This window comes from Ursus arctos, unplaced genomic scaffold, assembly GCF_023065955.2.
Source record: "Ursus arctos isolate Adak ecotype North America unplaced genomic scaffold, UrsArc2.0 scaffold_31, whole genome shotgun sequence".
Lineage (NCBI taxonomy): Eukaryota > Metazoa > Chordata > Mammalia > Carnivora > Ursidae > Ursus > Ursus arctos.
In genome coordinates this window covers 5,403,621-5,422,676 of record NW_026622997.1, presented here as the reverse complement: position 1 = coordinate 5,422,676, position 19,056 = coordinate 5,403,621, and the positions used below count along the sequence as shown (strand labels likewise).

General features: G+C 35.5%; 1 protein-coding gene across 3 annotated transcripts in view; it reads left to right on the top strand.

The window, feature by feature from the left end:
- Positions 1-19,056, top strand: part of EXOC2 (exocyst complex component 2) — a 248,708-nt gene that overhangs the window by 139,515 nt on the left and 90,137 nt on the right. For all 3 annotated transcript variants that reach the window (XM_026511359.4, XM_026511361.4, XM_044388711.3), the window contains 8 exons: positions 3,931-3,996; positions 4,170-4,327; positions 4,732-4,853; positions 6,437-6,498; positions 12,484-12,564; positions 13,031-13,090; positions 14,003-14,064; positions 17,689-17,755. In XM_026511359.4, the coding sequence (XP_026367144.1) occupies positions 3,931-3,996; positions 4,170-4,327; positions 4,732-4,853; positions 6,437-6,498; positions 12,484-12,564; positions 13,031-13,090; positions 14,003-14,064; positions 17,689-17,755 (678 nt within the window). The remainder of the gene's footprint in view (positions 1-3,930; positions 3,997-4,169; positions 4,328-4,731; positions 4,854-6,436; positions 6,499-12,483; positions 12,565-13,030; positions 13,091-14,002; positions 14,065-17,688; positions 17,756-19,056) is intronic.

Here is a 19,056-nt window from a genome sequence, read left to right as displayed (position 1 = left end):
ATCATAGGATTATGCCTGGCAGATCTCCTTCAAGGAGCCAGTTAGCCATGTGGAGACCCAGGACTTCAAGTTTTTTTAAAGAAGACCTTCAAATTTACCTAGTCCTGAAGGATGTCCTGAATATATCCCAGGATGTCCTGAAGAACCTTAACCCTAGGTGATCCTTCATTCACCAAATATTTATTGAATGTCCTAAACACATTGTATGATAGGTACTGATTCATGTATATACACACACATACACATGTATGTACATGTAACACATACATACATAAATTTAAAAATATATAAATATATAAAATAGTGACCAAGATAAATATGACCTTTCCCTCCTGGAGAGACAGATTTCTTTAAAGTGTACCTTAAATTTTGCTAACAGCTATGAAAGAAACAAATAGGTTCTAAGATAAAGAACATCAGTAGTGGGATGGAGGTCAGGGAAGATCTCTCTGAGGAGATGTCACTGAAACCAAAACTTGAAGCATGAGAAGGAAACAGCCACACAGAGAACTGGTGAGAAGAATGTATTAGGAAAAGACAATAGCACATTACAAAGCCAAGGAAAAGAGCTTGGCATATTTGGAAAACAGAAAAAAAGTCAAAACATTCAGAGTATACTGAGCAGTAGGTTTAGGGTCTCAGGAGAAGCAGGAGATGAGGCTAGAGGAGGAGCAGGGACCAACTGACAGGGCTTCGTTATAGACCATGGTAAGGAATGTGTACCCCAAGTATGGTGGGAAGGCGTGGATAGACTCCAGCTGATGGAGTAACCTGACCAGAGTTTTGGTTTTAAAAAAACCATTCTGGTTACCTGTTCAAGAATGAATTGGCAGGGAACAAAAGTCGGAGTGGGTAAACTATTGAAGTTGTCTGGGCAGAAAATGATGGTGTTTGGATTAAGGTTTTGTTAGTGGAATTGGAGAGAAAATGATAGATTTCATTTGTATTTTGAAAGTAGTACTGACCAGACTTACCAATGGATCGGATGAGTAAGATGAGGACAAAAATTAACACAGAGCTACCAAATGGACTCTCAAATGAGTAGGTGTGCCATTTACAAAGACAGACAGACGTGAAGAACATGCTTGGAGGAAAATGTCAGTTTTCTACTTTTAATGTATTGAGTTTAAGATTACTGTGAGTTATTCAAGAAGAGATATGAACTAGACAGTCTGAAATTCAAGAGGAAAGATTTGGGCTAGAGATACAAATTTGGAAGTGTGACATTGTGATTTATAATAAGAAATATATACAGTCTTCTTCTGGTTTTGGGCACGGAGCTTCTAAAACCCTGGGAATTTCCTTAAGGGAGGAGTGGGAAAGGTCTTTTGTTATGTTAATAATGCGACTTTTGTCGCCACCTAAGGATGAGGGTGCTGATTGCTTGAATCACCAACCATGTTATTAGAGCGTTGGAATTTACAGTCTAACCCTCAGACTCTAGGGAGGAAAATGGAGCTGGAGGTTGAATCAGTTGCCAATGGCCAATGATTTAATCAATCATGCCTATGTAATGAAGCTTCCATAAAAACCCAGAGGACAGGGTTCAGAGAACTTCCAGGTTGGTGAATGTGTGGAGATTCAGGGAGAGTGGCTTGCCCAGAGAGGGCATGGAAGCTCTGTACCATTTTCTCATACCTTGCGCTATGCATTTCTTCCACCTGGCCATTTCTGAGTTTTATCCTTTTATAATAAACTGGTAATCTTGTGGGTAAACACATTTCCTAGTTCTATGAGCTGTTGTAACAAATTAATTGAACCCGTGCAGGGAATTATAGGAACCTCCACTCTGTAGCCAATAGGTCAGAAGCACAGGTGACAACTTGGTCTTGAGATTGGCATCTAAATGTGTGTTGGGGGGTGCAAATCTTGTAGGACTGAGCCTTTGACTTGTTGGATCTGAAGTTATCTCCAGGTAGATTGTGTCAGAATTGAGTTGAATTATAGGACACCCAGATGGTGTCTGGAGAGTTCCTTTTTTTTGAGGGAAAACCCCTCCCCCTACATACACATGTTGGAATTGAGGGCAGAATCCGAAGTAGGAAGGCACTAGATAGAAATGGTATTTGAAGCCTTGAAAATAAATTAGTGAGAGTGTATAGAGAAAAAAAGTGGCTAAGACTAAGACCTGACAAACTGCACTACTTAGAGAATAGCTAATTTATCACCTTGGTAAGCCGGGGGCCATTCATTTGCTTTTCTGCACCTAGGCCACTATATTGCCTGAAGTGTTACTTTGAATCAGAGTATCACACTTTGACAGAAATAGAAAGTAGGCTAACAGACTTTCAGGGCCAGTTGGACTTACCTGAGTGGTCATGACTCAGATGGGAGTCACTCTTGACATCTCTTTCTCACTGAAACACCCAGTAGAATTGCCAGGTTCAGTGACCTCTCCCTCGGAAGCCTGTGTCTAAGCCATGCACATGCGTTCATGCTCCACCTGCTTTGGTCTAAGACACTGTGATTGCTCGCCTAGGTAAGTGCGGCATCCTTCTGACTGGCTGTGCTCCTAATACCAGCCCCTCTAGTCCCTTCTCACTGTTGCTTTAAAACACTTCAGTTACTAGTCATTTGTCTTAAAAACAAAGGGGAGAAAAACGTCAGCCTCTAAGTGAAATTCTCATATACAAAGAATTTTGAGTATTGTTGCCTAATGAATTTAGGAATTTGCTTGTTGACTAATTACTAAGGTGAATTTTAGGTTTAGTTTTTTCAAAAATTAAACTTTGATTCTTTAAAAGCAAAAGTGCATGTGTACAAAGAAAAAATGATAAAAGCTATATAGTTTAATATAAAATGATAAAATAAATGTAAATTAGAGCCTGAAGAGGTATGGGTGTATGTGTATGTTGACCACTTTTTATCAGGTATGTCTGATGTTTTTGTTGAAAACATTGAGCAATCCTTACCCTTCTTTTGCTCATTCATATTAGTAATGCTCATTATAATAATGAACTCTATACACTGTTTCTCTAGCTTATACCAAAAATATATATGACATTATTTGTATTTTAAAATTAACTTGAAGTCAGTTGTTGTTAACTTGAGAGTTCTCTTGACATGTCTCTAACCAATAATTCATAAGCATTTTAACTTTAAAGGATAATTTCGTATTATGTTAGTGAAGTATCAGAATTTGCTTTTTCATCATACCGTTTTGTTATTATTTATTTGGAAAGTTTTCTAAGCTTATCCTTCTCAGGCATTTTATATGGTAATATTTAGTTGATTAGAAAATTTGGGAATAAAAAGTTAACTGAAATCCAATTGAATAGATTTCTCTTTTAATCAATGTAGTCTTCCACATCTTACTTTCAGGAGAAAGAAATATCAAAGGAAAATATGGCTAACAGTAAACAGATAAAAATTTAACTCTAGAGTTCAAGAACATATTCTCTTCCAAATTTGACTATAAAATCCCTGAAAGAATAGCAATTTATAATTTTTTAAAAATAAAATGCCAAATGTAATGTTCATTTATAAATGTCTAAGGGAAGGGAATGGATATCCTAAGATTCCTAGACATTAATCCAGAGTTTACTCTTCCTTTAGTTTCTTTGCTAGCTAATGAGAAATAGTATTGAGAAGGTTATCGTGGGTATGATTTAGGTTTAACCATATACAATTATTGATGAACATGGCACATGAAATTCACCTACAAAAAGGTAATTTCTACTTAATTCTTGGGCTTATTTATGGAAATTGTACTTAAAGGTTTTTAGAAAGATGAATAACTTCTTTTTGGAATAAGGAAGTTTTTCTAATTAAGTCTGTTTTTAAATCAGAAACTTAGAGTATGTCTTAAACATTCCTTTCAGTCAAGTTAAAGCCATATCTTATGCTCTCTTTATATACAACTGCTAAGGCATTTCTTATTTTTATCTGAAGACAACTAATATATTTGATTTTGCTTTTTTAATTTTTAAGACTGCAGAGAAATCAGGCCAGATTGAAAGATCAAAGAATGTAAGGCAAAGACAAAACGATTTTAAGGTAAGTTAAGGATAAGTATGTAGACTTTTTCACAGGGTAAGAGTTTCTCCACCAAAATTACTGGAAAACTTTATCTACATTCAAACTATTCATCATTGTTCAGGCAGATTCCTTTAGTTGACTTAATCAAATTAATGACTTTTAATGCAGTTTTACTTTCATCATTGTCTTAGAAAATGATTCAAGAAGTAATGCAGTGTCTCGTGAAGTTGATCCGTGGAGCCCTGCTCCCACTCAGCATCCCAGAGTGTGGAGTGAGGCAGTATGGAGGCTGGGAGGTGAAGTCTGAGCTCTCAGGACAGTGGCTTGCTCATGTCATCCAGACCATAAGGTAAATATGGACACATTCTTCTGAAAAGAAGTAAAATTTTTTTGTCTTTTTGGAAAAAAAAAAAAAAAACACATTCAGTTTGGGATATGATTTCTTAATATAGTCAACAAAGAATTTTACTCTGTCTTCTTGCCTCCAGTATTTCCTCTGTATCATAGTAGCATCTAAGCTCCTAAACCTTCCTGGTGCTTATGCTTGATGAGAATGTCATACTGAATGTGCATCTTTTTTATTGTTTAATTCAATATTACTGCTGTATTGTAATTCCTGTTATGGTTTTACTTTCCCCTTGCTTTCAGTATAATATTATAGCTTATAACCTCCATAGGCTGGCCAAACTGATGACAGGAATTGCTTCAAGATCCCACTGTGCTCACTTTTGTTTTGTTGTGTCTCTTTCACAGGCTTACTTACGAATCATTGACTGCCCTTGAAATTCCTAATGACATGTTACAGACTATCCAGGATCTTATTTTGGATCTCCGAGTACGTTGTGTGACGGTCACATTGCAACACACAGCAGAAGGTATGTTAAGAAAAATTGGTGATATTTGCTAAACAGTGATTATCTGAATATGCCACCTCTTTCTAGCTTCTAACCCTTGAAAATGAGAACATTACTTTTATGGAAATTTGAATATTTTAGATCACAAATAGCTGCTCAATAGAATTTTTTTCCTTTTTTGAGTATCTTCCCAAATCTATTTACCTGAGATGCGAGACCATGCATAAATTAAAATGGTTGTACTTGAAAATATTTCAGGATATAAGAACATCCTTATGGCAAATGTTAAGTAGAAAAAGTATAGTATAAAATTTAAATAAAGTATGAATCCAATTTTGAAAGTATGTATGTATGTTTTATTTGTTTATTTTTAAAAGGTTTTATTTATTTATTTGTCAGAAAGAGAGAGGGGGAGAGAGCACAAGCAGGGGAAGCAGCAGGCAGAGGGAGAAGTAGGCTCTTGCTGAGTAAGGAGCCCAATGCGGGACTCGATCCTGGGATTCTGAGATCATGACCTGAGCTGAAGGCAGAGGCTTAACCAACTGAGCCACCCAGGCGTCCCTGTATGTATATTTTAAATATTTAGAAATGTCCATGTAAAATCAGAAGAAAGACCTGTAACAGTGGTTTTCTGTATAGTAAAAATTATAAGTGATGCTCATTTTCTTTATACCTTTTAGAATTTTCAGGATTTTATACATAAAATCATAAAAAGCAGGGTTATCTTTACAGAGCAGCCTTTTGAATATTAAATCTTTTCAAAGACAATTAAGAACATCATTATAAATGACATAAGCTATAACTGTCTGTCACCAGGACTTTGAAGTAAGGAGGTCATATCTTGAGGCACCTGGGTGGCTAAGTCAGTTAAGCATCCAACTCTTGGTTTCCACTCAAATAATTATCTTACAGTTGTGGGATTAAGTTGGTTGGCTCTGTGCTCAGTGTGGGGTCTGCTTCAGATTCTCTCTCCTCCTCCCTTTCACCCATGCTTTCTCTCTCAAATAAATAAAATCTTAAAAAAAAAAAAAAAAAAGAAGGTCACATCCCTACAGAATTGATGACTAAATATACTGTGTTAACAGAAAGGGAATAGAATCCAGGTGAGAAACAGCAGTGTCCACTGAATTTACCTGCTCCCTGCAAGGACCTGAGACAGCCTGAAATGCTGAAAGGTTGGACGGGTAGCATTCCTTTGCCAATCATCAGAAGTGTCTAGGATTAAAACAGAATATAAATTTTTCATCAAGTATTTTAGGAAAAAAATGTTTTGTAGTTTATTTTGTACATGTTGAATATTTTAAAAGTGCCTTGAATAAGTAATAAACCTTAAATAAGTATAAAGTTGTCATTAAGCCTAGCCTAGCCGTCTCCAAATTGGACTAAATTTATTTACATTAATGTTTCATGAAAAAAATCCAGGAAACAATACACATTTAAATCCTTGAGTCTACCAGAATTATGTTTTATACTTATTACCTATTTTTCATTTTTTTACAAACCCATATAAAATAACAGTGAAAAACCGTAACCTTTTTAGATTTTTATAAAGTTCAGTGAGAGAATTATAATAAAAAGTACTTGTGTGCTTATTTTCTCTGTAGAAATAAAGAGATTAGCTGAAAAGGAAGACTGGATTGTCGATAATGAAGGACTGACTTCTCTTGTAAGTTTAAATTTTTTTCAGTGATTAATCAGCATATATTATATTCAAAATAAAGATTTATTAATAAGCATGTATTCTTTGCATTATAATTCTAAATCATTTCTGGAAATAGAAAAAGAAACTTCTTTAAGTTTTCCTTTTCAGAGCCATTTTTGCTTAACACTAACCACAAACACCTAAAAATTAATAAAAACAGTGGCTTTCTTTTAGAGTGCTCTTTCTTAATCATGTGTCACTATTTGTTTGCGTTACATTTTAAAATAGATTGTGCATCATCCATCCATCATCAGATGGAACTTTTAGATTTTCAAAATACTTTTGAAAATAATTTTCATGATATACGGTGTTTTCACATCTGTTGCATGGATTCCCACAATGATCCTGTAAGTGGGTGTATCAGTTAAATTGACATTCAGATGCTAAAACATTGAGGGCCTTTAGATAAGATGGGCATTTCTTTTTTCTCTAACGTTAAAGAAATTAGGACTGGTGTGGCAACTTAGTCATGCAATCAATACGCAGGACTTCTTCTGACTTTCTTCTTTGTGATCCTTATTGTGGCTTCTGTCTCAGGATGGCCTCATGATCACAAGAAGGCTGCTGTAGTTCCAACCACCATGGCCTCATTCCTGTCATGGGAAAAGTCCAGCACTTTCTCAGGAGCCACAGCTGGCCATTCTTCCTACATCTCAATGACTAGAATTTATTCACATGCCCATCCCTGTCTATGGTGGAAGCTGGAAAAATGCACTTTTTTTTTTTTTTTTTTTTAGCAGAGCACGTTGTTAATGCCAACAGTTTCTGTTTTACCTTAGTAAGAAAAATGGAGAAAAAATACATCTGGGAGAGGCAGTTAGGTTTTTGCCTATTTAGTAGATGAGGAAACTAGAATAAAATGGTTTTGACTTGCCCAAATTTACAAAATAGTGGTGAATGAGGTTGTTGAGAGGCAGTGATCTCATGTAATGATATTTCTTCATTTCCTCAAATTGCTCACCTTTTTTTTTTTTTTTCCAATTACTATACTTCTTATAGATAGTCTTCTTTTGGAGTTGGGGAATTTTTGACAAGTTGAAATTCTTTTCTCCTATTCCTCTAAGTACACTAAAATGTACCTTACTTTATATAACAATATGGTTTAGAATAGCAGTGCTTACTTATAAGTTTTTGTAAAGTAAATCATGTTTGACATTAGGGAAATTTATTATTTTTAATAAATCTATTATTATATTTTAAAGGATTTGTTTTTAATAAAAATTAGCTTTAGTTTATTTGACTTATTCTGCTTTTCATAATTACTTAAATACAAACTATCCTATAACTAATTCTGTTGTACTAAATACTTAGAGAAAGGAGATGTGGAGTAGACCTTCATGGTTCAGTGCAGCAGCCATTTGAGACATGGCTTGTGTAAAATACATACCACATTTCAAAGACTCAGTACACAAAGAATGTAAACTATCCCAACTTTTTATATTGATTACATGTTGAAATAATATTATGTCATATTGCATTACATGAGTTATATTAAAATTAATTTTTTCTTTTAATTTTTTTTAATGTGTTTACTAGAAACTCTAAAATTTCTATATGTGACTTACGTTTGTGGCTCACATTATACTTCTTTTCAACAGTGCTGCACTGGGTTTAGAATCATAATCTGGTTCAGTCCTTAGTTCTGTCACGTAATAGTCATGCAGTCTTTTTTTTTTTTAAGTTTATTGGTTTGATCTCTACATCCAGCATGGGGCTTGAACTCACAACCCTGAGATCAAGAGTTGCATGCTCTTCTGACTGAGCCAGCCAGGCAACCCAATAGCCATGCACTCTTAAAGAAGCCACTTTACCTCTCTGGGTCCCAGTTAGTGCTTCTATGATAGCTGCCACATCCGGGTCCCAGTGTATGCTTATGTGGTAGCTGCCATATCTAAGTTTGGTTGTTTGATTATAGTAATTAAACCTCTTTGAAAATATTCTGAAATGGTCACTATAGACTTGTTTGTAGTCAATTTTAAGTTTAACTATAATATTAAGAAACTATCACCATAGAATAACTTCATGTTTGTCACACATACAAGCTAGAAGACTAAACTTTGTAGATGAATGACCCATAGAGAGTTACACTTCTGGTGTCAGCCATTGTATCTTCTAGCCAGATGTTGGTAAAGAAGTATGCTAACATGATAGTGTTGATAAAGCTGAGCATTTTGAAGCTATTCAGTGTGGACCTCACTTCAGAAAAAAAGGTGAATCAGTGTGTTTTGAAAGTCGAAGATCCAGCTTAGAGTTTTTTCATCTGACATCTGTAAAATTCTTAAGACTTTGAGCAATGACTTAAATTGTCTCAAATTCTATTACATACTACCAATTTTTATTTTCTTAGCATTTCCATAGTACCAATCACATTTTTTGGAATAGGAATACATTTTTCTTTCCTTGAAATTTTTAATTTTTTAATTTTTTAAAATTTTCAATTCTGAGAACTTTCTTCTTTCTAAGAACTGGAATGATTTGTGATAACTCCTACAGTCAGTGAAATTGGGCGGTTCACTGACAATATGCAGAGGCAGTACTGTTTCTTTTTAGAAAAAAAAAAATAGCAGATGTTTACACTATCATTTACTCCCAGTTTAACCGAAACTACTAGAGTTCTCTGGTATTCCCTATCCGTTTATTGTATTACTATAGATATAAAAATAAATTAAGAAAATCTAGTTCAGATATTAATGCAAGAAATCTAAGTAACTGCATATGAACATCAACATTTAATTGCCCACAGTTGAATTTTGTATTTAATTCTCACTATTATTATTTTAACATCTTAGATTTTCCTAACTTTTGAGGCAGGTAGGTTGGAGGGATAAAGTCAGGTATCTAACAAACGTTTTGACTATTGAAATACTTCTGTGCAGTTGGTATTTCATACTATATGCTTTTATTTTTATTTATTTTTTGGGTACTTAGAAGTTTTTTTTTTTATGGTGCCCTCTTGTGGCTCCAAAGTGCAGTACCAAAATACATTAAGGTTGAGGCAATATTTTAGCTTTCATTAAGTCTGGGTTCCTTTTTGTAAAAAAAATAATCTTCTTTGTATACAGGTATCCCTTCCGTTCATTTTTTTACCCCAATCTCTTTTAAAAGTTGAAGCATGTAATAAGGAGAGGTTCTGACTCCAGATTTTTGCACAGAGCTTTTTTAGTTGAACTATGAGCCTTACGTAGCCTTGTGCCCCAGAGTAAGGCCCAGACCCTTAGCCTCGTCTTGTATTGCCAGGCTCCCGCGTAGTGGTTGTGATGCACTGCTGTTCTTGTAGTTCCACAACCCCTTCGGGCTCCGCCCACCCTGGCCTAGGCACATGTTGTCCTGCCTCCCTGAGCTCAATACCCCCTTCCCGTATCTTTTAAGGGACTGACTCCTCTTGCCCTTCAAGTGTCAGCTTAAGTGTTTTCACAGTCTAAGGGGGATTTTCTTTGTCCTAGTTGGAGCAGATCAGATTCCCCTCCATCACCATCATTTTTCTCTGAGTTCCCATTTGTTGTTTTCATGGCGCTTATTCTAGTTTTTTATTCTTTTATTCTTTTTTTTTTTTCTCGTTTGCAATTGACTTATTTTATTTCTAGGTTGGGGGGGTTTGGTTTTTTCGTTTTGTTTTGTAAAAAGTGACAGTTTTGTTGACTGTGACTTTTATGGTTGTGTCTTCTTTTTTTTTTTTTTATTTAATGATTTTTTATTATATTATGTTAGTCACCATACAGTACATCCCCAGTTTCCGATATAAAGTTTGATGATTCATTAGTTGCGTATAACACCCAGTGCACCATGCAATACGTGCCCTCCCCACTACCCATCACCGGTCTATCCCATTCCCCCACCCCCCTCCCCTCTGACGCCCTCAGTTTGTTTCTCATAGTCCATAGTCTCTCATGTTTCATTCCCCCTTCTGATTACCCCCCCTTTCTTTATCCCTTTCTTCCCCTACCAATCATCTTAGTTCTTATGTTCCATAGATGAGAGAAATCATATGATAGTTGTCTTTCTCTGCTTGACTTATTTCACTTAGCATTATCTCCTCCAGTGCCATCCATGTTGCAGCAAATGTTGAGAATTCATTCTTTCTGATAGCTGAGTAATATTCCATTGTATATATGGACCACAACTTCTTAATCCAGTCATTTGTTGAAGGGCATCTCGGCTCCTTCCACGATTTAGCTATTGTGGACATTGCTGCTATGAACATTGGGGTGCATATGGCCCTTCTCTTCACTACGTCTGTATCTTTGGGGTAAACACCCAGTAGTGCAATGGCTGGATCGTAGGGTAGCTCAATTTTTAACTTTTTAAGGGACCACCACACTGTTTTCCAGAGTGGCTGTACCAACTTGCATTCCCACCAACAATGTAGGAGGGATCCCCTTTCTCCACATCCTCTCCAGCAATTGTTGTTTCTTGCCTTGTCTATTTTTGCCATTCTAACTGGCGTAAGGTGGTATCTCAGTGTGGTTTTGATTTGAATTTCCCTGATGGCTAATGATTTTGAACATTTTTTCATGTGTCTGTTAGCCATTTGTATGTCTTCATTGGAAAAGTATCTGTTCATATCTTCTGCCCATTTTTTGATTTGTTTATTTGTTTCTCATGTATTGAATTTGAGAAGTTCTTTGTAGATCTTGGATACCAGTCTTTTATCTGTAGCATCATTTGCAAATATATTCTCCCATTCCGTGGGCTGCCTCTTAGTTTTTTTGACTGTTTCCTTGGCTGTGCAGAAGCTTTTTATCTTGATGAAGTCCCACAAGTTCATTTTATCTTTTGTTTTTCTTGCCTTTGGAGATGTGTCATGAAAAAGTTTGCTTTGGCTGATGTCGTAGAGGTTGCTGCCTATGTTCTCCTCTAGAATTTTGATGGATTCCTGTCTCACATCGAGGTCTTTCATCCATTTGGAGTTTATTTTTGTGTATGGTGTGAGAGAGTGGTCAAGTTTCATTCTTTTGCATGTAGCTGTCCAATTTTCCCAGCATATGGTTGTGTCTTCTACCCTAGTGTATACACTTAAAGAGAACTCTGTCTCTCTTACTCCGGTATCCCCATCACCTAGAGTATGCCTGGCACAAAGTGAAACCTTAAATATAATAGGAGCTAAGATGTTATGATTCATTCAGACTTATCTTGAATGCCATTTGTTGGACATATCTTCAAGTTTTATTTTCTGACTTAATGTATATCAAAAATAACTGTAATGACTTTTGAATTAAAGATCATGGACCTCCTACAAATAAGTATTAGTAACATTAAATTTTGAACAGTACCAGACATATAGAAGATCTAGGAGACTGAGCCAGTGTTTAAGAATGAAGTTCTTTTTTTTAGTGTTTAAAGTATGAACTTGGGGGCACCTGTTTTTCAAAAAATTTTCCTATTGGCCCTATCTTTAAACTGCTTAAAAATAAGATTTTCTTGGGGCACCTGGGTGGCTCAGTCAGATAAGCATCTGACTCCTGATTTCGGCTCAGGTCATGATCTCAGGGTAGTGGAATGGAGCCCCACATCGGGCTCCCCTCTGAGTGTGGAGTCTGCTTAAGATTCTCTCTCCCTCTGCCCCTCCTCCCTCCACTTGAGCATGCTTTCTCTCTCAAAATAATAATAATAAAATCTAAACTTGTTATATCTGTTCTTTATCAGGTCATTTGCCACTCAAAAGAATAGAATTTTGAAGAAAAATTTTAGTTATACCTGACTTCTGTTCTAGTTGAAGTAGATGTATTTTAGAATCTCAAGATTTACCCATTTTTAAATATCAAGTGGAAAACATGCCAAATCTAAATCTTGATGACTAGGAGATAATCTGTCAATTTGTTGGCATCTGTTTTCCTTTCAATAAATCTGTAAAATTGAGAGTTTTGGGCCATAATTTGCTTCTGTTAAATGTCTTAATAACCAATGCTTATTTTTGGATTTTAAGATAATGCATTTTTTTTTTTCCTTCAGCCATGTCAGTTTGAACAGTGCATTGTACATTCTCTGCAGTCACTTAAAGGAGTTCTAGAGTGCAAGCCTGGAGAAGCCAGTGTAAGTTTTCTGTTCTGTAAATTCAACTTCTGTTTCAGACTTCCGCGGGAACCCTTGGGAATCACAGTTGTACATGAGTCATTTCAGCACAAGAGAGCTTTTCCCGAAGCCGCTTGCTTGTTTTATTTCATTTAACTGATTAGGCTGTCAATTTCTTGGTTCCATGATAGGCTGATGGCAGTTAAAATGTGAATGTAAGTGTCGTAGCTAGAGTAATTGGAATCATTGACACTTGTATACAGAGAGAATGACTGACCTGAATGTTGTCACGCAGCTCCTTGCCAGTGTATCCTCAGGCCGAAAACACTGCCTGGAGGGCAGCTCTTTATTCCTGTCCCTTTCAGAGTAAGGTTACCCACACTGGAAGCAGTTTCCCATGTATGAATTTTTTTTTATCGAGCTTCATAAATACAAAGTTTTGTTTTCTTAGAGAAGTCAAAAAAACTTACCAAATTCTTCTTTATAGGTCTTTCAGCAACCGAAAACACAGGAGGAGGTCTGTCAACTAAGCATCAGTATCATGCAGGTAATATGTAAAAGCACTGATGCCCTGAAACCTGAAATAAAGCACATTATAGTAAACTCCTCCCTATTACTAATATATATATAACATTCTTTTTTCATCTTGTCTGAGTCCATAATAGTTTATGGCAAGTAAGGTAACAGAGTTCAAGGTAAGATTAGTTCCAGATTGTTCTAGCAATACCCCTTTATATTATACTTCCTTTTTTTGTGTTTTCCTCCTACTTCACATATATTTCTGTTACAGAACAAGTTAAATGGCATGATAGTTTACATTGTATCTAGAGCGTGAAGTTCTTTGATTGGGACCAGTGTTTGCGAGAACGTAACAAAGCTGAGCATGTGATTGAGTGGATGAAACGAAGGAAAAGGTCTTTTTCCTAAAATATATTCAGGAATTTATAGTTGGATCAAAACATAGGTGCTTTTAGTCTTTCATCACTTATGTTATATACATTGGCATATAAATTCCCGATGCATACATACAGAATATATATACAGGATATATATTCTATCACTTCTGGGAGATATCTGTACATACATACATGTCACTTATAGTGTATATAAGTATATATTTGTATATGTAAGTGTATGTTTGGGTTTTTTTATTTACATAGGATTATTGGGGCACCTGGGTGGCTCAGTTGGTTTAGAGTCCAACTTTTGATTTCAGCTCAGGTCTTGACCTCAGGGTGGTGAGATTGAGCCCTGTGTCAGGCTCCGGTGCTGGGCATGGAGCCTGCTTCAGATTCTTTCCCTCCCTCTGCCCCTGCCCCCTCCACTTGTGAGTGTACATGCACACACTCTCTTTAAAAAAAAAGGGGGGGGGAATTTATTTACAGAAAATTAGTTTTCATGTCCAAATGGATTAGTATCTAAGAATTCATGTTACTGAAATTTCTTATTTTTGACTTAGATTTTTATATACTGTCTGGAACAGTTGAGCACTAAGCCTGATGCAGATGTGGATACTACACAGTAAGTAAACTGAAACTAATCTCATTGATGCGTTTAGGAGGATTAAAAATACAGGCTAATATTTTATATGTAGTCTTATATCCTAAGACAATAAGAGAGATAGATTGTGTATATTAAAATTATATTTTTATATAGTTGATCTATATTTTTATATAATTTCTTTATCTTCTGAACTCAGCATTCCTAGAGACATGTTAAGTAAGCTGAACATGTGATTAGCTTACTAATTATTGAAAGCAACAAGTTCTATAAATAATAAGAATGAAAGTTAAAATATATAATTCCTAGTTGATAACCTTTAGAATTCTGATGTTAGAGAATTAGCAATAACTCTTGTTAAAGACTGATTTTTCTAGTGGGTCAAGCTTAATTATTTGAGCTCCAGAGGATACATGTATATTCTTATATTTACAAATTCTGGTAATAAGTCTTTTATAATATTGTTCTGTAGGATCTTTTAGTAATGTAATTTATCTGAATGATATTGAGTGATACGTGGCGTGTGTAACTTCTGTGCTAAGGTTTATGCTCAAACACAGAAAATACTGAAATAAATGCCTCTTAAGTCTATAATTGGTAATTTGAGAAGTTTTCCATGTATGTGATTTTCTTGGTATTGGTTTTTGCCTCTCAGTATATAATACTACTGCCTCTTTGAGACTTAATATTGAACTATAGCTTTTCTGTGGTTTGATTTTATATGTTTAACACAATCCACCAGGAATTTGTATTGCTCACCAGTTTGCTGATATTGTTGATTAAATGTCTTTCCTTCTGTTTTGTTTTGTTACAGTTTCTTTTTCAGACACCATTGAATTCTGATACATAGTGCTACATATTTCTGAACTTTTCTTTTTTTATTTTAACCTCCACATACTGTGTTACATTAGTTTTAGGTGCACAACATAGTGATTTGACAGTTCCGTACACCACTCATGCTCATCACAACAAGTGCCCTCCTTAATCCCCATTACCTATTTTACCCATTCCCCACCCTCTCCCCTCTGATAACCATCATTTCTCTAAAATTAAGAGTCTGTTTCTTGGTTTGTTTCTCTCTCTCTCTTTTTCCCATTGTCTGTTCATTTTGTTTCTTAAATTCCACATATGAGTGAAATCATATGGTATTTGTCTCTCTCTGACTGACTTATTTCACTTAGCATAACACTCTTTAGCTTTATCCATGTTGTTGCAAATGGCAAGATTTCATTCTTTTTTTGGCTGAGTAATAATCCATTACGTATATATACATATACATATATATACACACACACACCACATCTTCTTTATCCATTCATCAGTCGATGGACACTTGGGCTCCTTCCATAATTTGATATTGTTGACAATGTGCTATAAACATCACGATGCATGTGTCCCTTTAAATCAGTATTTTTGTATCCTTTGGGGGAAAGAGCTTAGTAGTGCTATTGCTGCATCATAGGGTAGTTCTATTTTTAACTTTCTGTGGAACCTCCATACTCTTTTCCACACTGGCTGTACCAATTTGTATTCCCACTAACAGTGCATGAGCGTTCTTTTTTCTCTACATCCTTGCCAACACCTAATGTTTCTTATATTGTTGATTTTAGCCATTCTAACAGGTGTGAGGTGGTATCTCATTGTATCTTTGATTTGCATTTCCCTGATCATGAGTGATGGTAAACAGCTTTTCATGTGTCTGTTGGCAGTCTGGATGTCTTTTGGAGAAATGCCTGTTCATGTGTTCTGCTCATTTTTAAATTGGATTATTTGTTCTTTGGGTGTCAAATTTTGCAATTTCTTTATATGTTTTGGATACTAACTCTTTATTGGATGTGTCATTTGTAAATATCGTCTCTCATTTTGTAGGTTGCATTTTAGTTTTGCTGATTGTTTTCTTCGCTGTGCAGAAGCTTTTTATTTTGATGTAGTCCCAGTGGTTGATTTTTGCTTTTGTTTCCCTTGCATCAGGGAAGTTATCTAGAAAAAGTTGCTCGGCCGGTGTCAAAGAGGTTACTGCCTGTGTTCTGTTCTAGGATTCTTACGGCTTCAGGTCTCACATTTACGTCTTTAATCCATTTTGAATTTATTTTTGTACATGGTGTAGTAAAGTGGTCCAGTTTCTTTCTTTTGAATGTTGCTGTCCAGTTTTCCCAACACCTTTGTTGACTGTCCTTTTCAAATTGCATATTCTTCCCTGCTTTGTCAAAGATTTAAGTGACCAGGGGCGCCTTGGTGACTCAGTCGTTAAGCATCTGCCTTCAGCTCAGGTCATGATCCCAGGGTCCTGGGATCAAGCCCCGCATTGGGATCCCACGGTCCTAGGATCAAGCCCTTCTCAGCGGGAAACCTCCTTCTCCCTCTCCCACTCCCCCTGCTTGTGTTCCCTCTCTCTCTCTCTCTCTGTCAAATAAATAAATAAAATCTTTTTAAAAAAAAAAAAGATTAAGTGACCATATGATATCAGTTTATTCTTGGTTTTCTGTTCTGTTTCATTGATCCATGTGTCCATTTTGGTGCCAGTACCATACAGTCTTGATCACTACAGCTTTGTAATATAACTTGAAGTCTAGAATTGTGATACCTCCAGCTTTGCTTTTCTTGTCAAGATTGCTTTGGCTATTTGGGGTCTTTCGTGCTTCCATACAAATTTTAGGATGGCTTGTTCTAGTTCTGTGAACAATGCCATTGGTATTTTGATAGGGATTGCATTAAAAGCGTAGATTGCATTGGTTAATATAGACATTTTAACAATATTTGTTCTTCCAATCCATAAGCATGGAATGTCTTTCCATTTTTTTGTTCATCTTTAATTTCTTTCATCTGTGTTTTATAGTTTTCAATGTACAGATCTTTCACCTGTTCAGTTAGGTTTATTCCTAGGTATTTTATTATTTTTGGTGCAGTTGTACATGGGATTTTTTTCTTAATTTCTCTTTCTGCTGCTTCATTATAGGTGTATTGAAATGCAACGGATTTCTGTACATTGATTTTCTATCCTGCAACTTTACTGAATTCATTTATTAGTTCTAGTAGTTTTTTGGTGGAGTCTTTGGGGTTTTCTCTATATTTCTGAACTTTATTTCTGTTCCATTGGTTAGGTTTAAGGAAAAGAATTCCTGCTAAAGTGTATATTAGCATTCTATTATATCAATTGATCAGTAGATTCTAGCATTTCCTCCCCTGCAATTTTGTGTCTTTGGTCACTTGTTGGTTATTAGCTAATTTCCTAACTCAGCTCACCTGTAAGTGGTTTATTATGAAAAGGAACTTGAAAAAGCCCTCTGGAGATTCTGATAGTCAAAAACATTTCAATTAATTTGAGTCTGTACCTAAAAATTAAATTATTAGGTGATTTAAAAATCACCCCTTTGGTGATTTTTATAAAATTTAATTGAGTATCAAGAAGACCCAAATGTCATATGGCCTATATTAATAGATAGCCTATAGTGTCTACTTTGAGCTGTTAATTGTTAAATACGAAGAACAGAGTTATGTGATTTTTGACCAGAGATTTTGAAGTTAAGTTTATATAAAGTTCACTACATTTTTTTATTGAGTTGTGATAGATATACAATGTTAGAGTAACATTGTTAATTTTAGTGCTTTAATTGTCACTGTTCTCCTACTTGCTTCTGTGTTTAGTCTTTCCATTGATGTATCTTCTCCAGATTTGTTTGGAAGTATCCATGAAGACTTCAGTTTGACTTCTGTAAGTAAGATGATAAATAGAAAGCTAAACATACCAGACTTATAAATCATTCTAAATTACTTTGACTGCTATTGTATTCCTGCTGTAGTATACTATTCTATAATTTGGAGCTATGTTTTGTTTTGTGAAAATTTTAGGAAAAATATAATTTTCTATGTATTCCACAACTTAAAAACTTTTTAGTCGAAGTTATAACTTAAGTAGTTCTGTCTACTCCCTGCATCGTGCAAGTTCGTGAGTGTGAAATAGGTGCCTGAGCGGTTCCCTGGTGTTTGAAGGTTGGAGAGGAAGCAGAAGACGGGCCCATCTCCCCATAGTTTTCCTCTCCAACTAGAGAAGCTCTGCTTTTCTCTGTTTTATTTCTGTAAGTTCCCTGCTAGCATTTCATTTGAACATAAAGTTCTGTGGCAAAAACAAAGCCATGCCACCTTTTATATATGTCCACTTACATCTTTCTTTTAGCATGTACATGTCTTTAGGGATGATTCACACACATACTTTATTCATACATATAAAATATGTATTTGTATATATGCATTTATAAATTCAGCTCTTGAAATCCAAACCCATCTGTCTTAAAAAAAAATAACCCTCTCTGGTTTGTCATTTGCTTAAGGCTGTATCACACACGTATCATGTGTGTGTGTACATGTATGTATGTATATATGTATGTGTATTTCTCAAGAAAGAAAGCGTATGACCAAAATTTCCTGCCCTGTATCATTCCCACAGTTATTATAAGTGTGAATTTCTAAATAAGGAATTTGTTATATTAGGAAAGATTAAAAATTCATTTTGGGACCAGATATATTAAATGAGTGACATTCAAGCAGAAATATTTAATGGGTGGTTAGACATACTTGTCTGGACCCCAGGAGGGAAATCTAGATACAGATTTCTGAACCAGTAATATAAAGTTGACCCTTGAGCGATGAGGGGGTTAGGGGCATCGATGCCCTGTTCAGCCGAAAATCCACGTGCAACTTTTGATTCCCCTTAAACTTAACTACCAATAGTCTGTTGAGCAAAAGCCTTACCAATAACAGGCAACTAACACGTTTTGTATGTTATTATTATATGCTGTATTACAATAAAGTAAGTTAGAGAAACAATGTTAACCAAAGTCACGAGGAAGAGAAAATACATTTACAATATTGTACTGTATGTATCAAAAAAATTTGCATATAAATGGACCAGTGCGTTTCAAACCTGTGTTGTTCAGGGGTAAACTGTATAAGCAATATAAGGCCCGGGAGTGGATGAGTATACTAGGAAAAATACTAGTAGAATGAGAGGAGGGC